Genomic DNA, 4,266 nt, shown 5'->3' on the forward strand with positions numbered 1-4,266 from the left:
CTTCTAAAATGTTTTAATCGGTTTATAACTGATGATCATAACAATGCCTATTCTTGTGTAAAATTATGTACAGAATCCCATACATAATTGAACTAAACTTTCATAAAGTGTCATCATTTAAAAGCTTTTCTTAAGAATATTAAACATTTGAAGATATAATATCACTCCAACAAGCCTTTCGAAATTGACAGATATAGGCAATCAAATAGTCGACGTCGACCGACTTTACTTTCCTACTTATTTTTTTGTTTGTACACACTTATAAAAATCAATAAAAACAATGACGTTTTTTTCAGCACAATAATGAATGCAAATCACTTATGTATGTGAATAGTTTTTGCATTTAATTTCACTTTATATTTTTTGAATTATTTATTTAAAAATTTAAAACAAACCCCGTCACTTTAATTGCTCCAATTTAGTTGTAAACAATATTTGTTCTTTATTCCGAATACAAGTAAAAATATTAGACAAAAAATATTTTCTAAGAATTTACACTTCCACTGACACAAGATAGCTAAAACTTTAAGCACAAATTTGCAAATGAAATCATTTATAAGTAATTCAACCATAAGACAATCAAGTTTTTAAATGTTCATTTCGCAAACGGAAATAACACACGTATCACACACTATTAAGAGCGCAAAAGAAAAGCAGTAAAAGGGGCAAAATGTTAATTTTTCTAAATCAAGAATTATATCGAAATGCTGTTGCATTGATTGGCATTACCATTGTAATCGGAAGTAGATGTCTGTGTGCTCAAGCTATCCTCGATGGAACAGATAACAGCAACAACTACTTGAATCTAATTGATGCAACCTTTGCATCAGCAACCGCAACTAATGAATTCTCGAATCAAGAGGATAATGAAGTATTTACTAGCACTACAGATGCTACAGCTGCTGGTGCGAATCCTGATAAACTTACTCCCTACTTGAATATTTCTCAGTATCCTGGAGAACTGTGCAATCGTGTTTGTGTGAGTGGTCAACAACGTGTGTGTTACTTTGAATTCACTTTAGAATACTATCAAGCCATGGGAGTGTAAGTTTTTTTTATTTCCTCATTTTTTTTTAAACTTTTTTGTCTCTAAGACTTTTAATTGGCTAAAGCAAATTGCACAAACCGAGAAAAATTAAAAAGTCTAAACAAGTTAAACAATTAAAAATTTGTTCTCTACAATTCAATTAGTGCGTGTGGCAAGTGTGCCCAAGGTGTTGAAGAGGATTGCAATAATCCGCAATGTATTGTAGGTGATGGTGTGGAAAAGGGTGTAATGAGTATTAATCGTCAAATACCAGGACCAGCTATACAAGTGTGCAAAGATGATTTACTTATCGTTGATGTGCATAATCATGCTCATGGCTCTGCGGCGGCTTTGCATTGGCATGGTTTACACATGTTAGAGACACCTTTTATGGATGGAGTGCCTTTTTTGACTCAGTGTCCCATATCCTTTGCTAATACATTTCGCTATCAGTTCTATGCCACTGAGCCGGGAACTCAATTTTATCATTCACATGCGGGTAGGCCACCAAAGATAAAACTTAAAATGAATTTCGTGAATTAATAAAGTGTTTCTAGGTCATCACAAGGTTAATGGACAATATGGCGCTTTGATAGTAAGACAACCGCAGGAAAACGAACCTCTTAGCATTTTATATGACTATGATTTGCCAGAGCATCACATTTTAATATCTGACTGGATGCATACTTATGCTGAACAATATTTTCCCGGTCTACCCAGTTCTCAGGGAATATTTCCTAATTCCGTATTAATTAACGGTCGAGGAGTATATACTAATGTGAGTTTGTTTTACTTACTTTAGAAAACTTTTCTTTTAATCTTCTTTGTTTTTTATGCTTTAGCCTAGAACTAAACAACAAACGAAAGTACCACCAACTGTTTACTATGTCACTCCCGGCAAACGTTATCGCTTCCGTTTAATAAATTCTATTAGTCATGCTTGTCCTTTTCAAATGCAGGTTGGTAGGAGAGACAACACTTGCCAATAAAAATTATATAATATTTCTTTATACAGATTGAAAAACACAATTTGACCATAATTGCTTCCGATTCCTATGATGTGTTGCCACGCCCCTTTGATACTTTGGTAACAAATTCTGGCGAACGTTACGATTTCATTTTGGTAGCAAATCATACTAAGGGTGATTTTTGGATACGTGTCAGGGGCATGGGTGTTTGCTCCATAAATCCCACTGAATCATTTGCTTTGCTAAGATATGAATCGAATGAAATAGCTAATAGGGATGAGGATTTACAAATTCCCGATTTTCCTAAATATGAAGAACGTTTTCCTCCAGGCATAGTTAGTATTAATATGTATATTTTTAAATAATGCTTATTATCGTTAAATTACTTTTTAATAAGTGTTGGGTTCTTTTGTAAATATAGATTTTGTTTTAAATAGCTTTTTAACTTTTTTTCTAGTATTTAAATCATCCCAATGCCACCTGTTGGGGTGGTGAAAATGATCATTGTATAACTGAATTAACAGCTTTAGAAGATGATATCGAATTGCGTAATGCAGTACCAGATCATAAATTCTTTTTAGCTTTCCACAATTATCCGGTACCTAATAAGGAAATTTTCAAACCGGGACAATATAACCATTTCTCTAGTAAGTTTTTACACTTCTATAAACCTAAATCGTTCCTCCTAAGTATTCTAATTGTTATCTACTTTATGCAGATCTTAATGGTAATTTAACCATAGTGGGTGCTATTAATAATCTTAGTTTAGTATTTCCTGCTTATCCTCCCCTCACTCAGCCCGAAGATATTGATGAGTCGCAGTTTTGTGATGATCTAAATTGGCCAGCCAAGTGTGCTGGCAATCGTTTATGTCCCTGTATACATCGTCTGCAGGTTGAGCGCAACAGCATTGTGGAATTGATTATAGTGGATGAAAGTGAAAGTAAATCGCTTTTTAAAAAATTAACTAAATGACTATTTGTTTTTTTACACAGACGCTTTACGTGTCATATATTTTTTTCTCTTTCCATCTTTCTTCACTGGGTTTTCATTTGCATGCTGCAGATGTAGGTCGTATGCATCATCCATTTCATTTGCATGGCTATCGATTTATGGTCACTGGTTTGGGACAACATCCGGATGGCGTGCCCATGAGTATACAACGAGCTAAACAAATGGAACGTAACCGCATGTTGCCAAGAGATTATTTTAATGCTCGTCCTCCATTTAAAGACACAGTTTCAATACCCAGTTGTGGTTATGCAGTCATACGCTTTAGAGCAACGAATCCTGGTACGTTGAAACGAAAAAGACTACACACACACAATTACTCATAAAAATGTGGCAGTGTGGCTTTAACATCATCTACATAAAATGATAACGTCGCTATTCTCCTCATCATCATCGTCATCATAAGTGATTTACATTTTTAAAACGACTATTAATTTGTCTTCAATTTCCATTTTCCATAGGTTTCTGGTTAATGCACTGCCATTATGAATGGCATTTGGCCATTGGTATGGGTCTCATTTTGCAAGTTGGCAACCCTCAACAAATGGTAACAGCACCCTCTGATTTCCCTCGCTGTGGTAATTATGTGCCACCCGTAAAAAGGCCCATTTTTTGAGCCCTTTTCTCTGATGTATTCTACCTTTTCGTCGTTTCTTTTATGTTTTAACAAATTTTTTATTTTAAATATATTTTATGCTGAAAGGAATACAATCCTTTCTCACCTTCTGCCCCTTTATTTTTAAATAAAATATGTACAAAGAAAAAATACAATAAAAAAAATTGTAGAAATAGCAACAAGAAAACAAACAAACAGCAGTTTTCGTATGAAAGTATAATGTAATTGTTGCATGTGCAAACAAGCAACAAACCCGCATTAAAAATGGCATTTTTCAATTTAGTTTCCTTTCCTCTTCTTTTTTCTTGCTTTGTGTTTCGTCTTTTGTGGTCTCTACAATTCTGGAACCATGCATGTTTTCTAAAAGAATGCAAGCAAAAGAAATTATATTGAAAATTCTTTATAGAAATTTTCCAAAATTGTTTTGTTTTAAAAAATTCTAAAACTTATTTTTTCTCAAAAATTTTAGAAAATTAATCCATGGTTTTTATAAAAACATTTTTAATATTCTAACATACATTTTATCTAACGATTAAATTACTTTAAATTTCCTAATAATGGTAACATTGGTGGCAGTGTTGGTTGGTGTTCAAGCATACTTTCGTTAACAATAAAGTAGTAATTGTGTATACCTTTTTTTTGTA

The 4,266-nt window shown here is 33.2% G+C and overlaps 1 protein-coding gene across 1 annotated transcript; it reads left to right on the forward strand.

The window, feature by feature from the left end:
• Positions 1-574: 574 nt before the first annotated feature.
• Positions 575-3,817, forward strand: LOC119605049 (L-ascorbate oxidase-like). Its single transcript, XM_037958000.1, has 9 exons — positions 575-1,044; positions 1,192-1,526; positions 1,585-1,805; positions 1,870-1,986; positions 2,043-2,330; positions 2,453-2,642; positions 2,714-2,938; positions 3,061-3,288; positions 3,468-3,817. Exons 1-9 carry the CDS (start codon positions 671-673, stop codon positions 3,620-3,622), a joined length of 2,133 nt encoding a protein of 710 aa, XP_037813928.1. The 5' UTR covers positions 575-670; the 3' UTR covers positions 3,623-3,817.
• The last annotated feature ends 449 nt before the right edge of the window (positions 3,818-4,266 follow it).

Source organism: Lucilia sericata, unplaced genomic scaffold, assembly GCF_015586225.1.
Source record: "Lucilia sericata isolate MDLA Ls3-8-SP2 unplaced genomic scaffold, ASM1558622v1 Contig000014F_arrow, whole genome shotgun sequence".
Lineage (NCBI taxonomy): Eukaryota > Metazoa > Arthropoda > Insecta > Diptera > Calliphoridae > Lucilia > Lucilia sericata.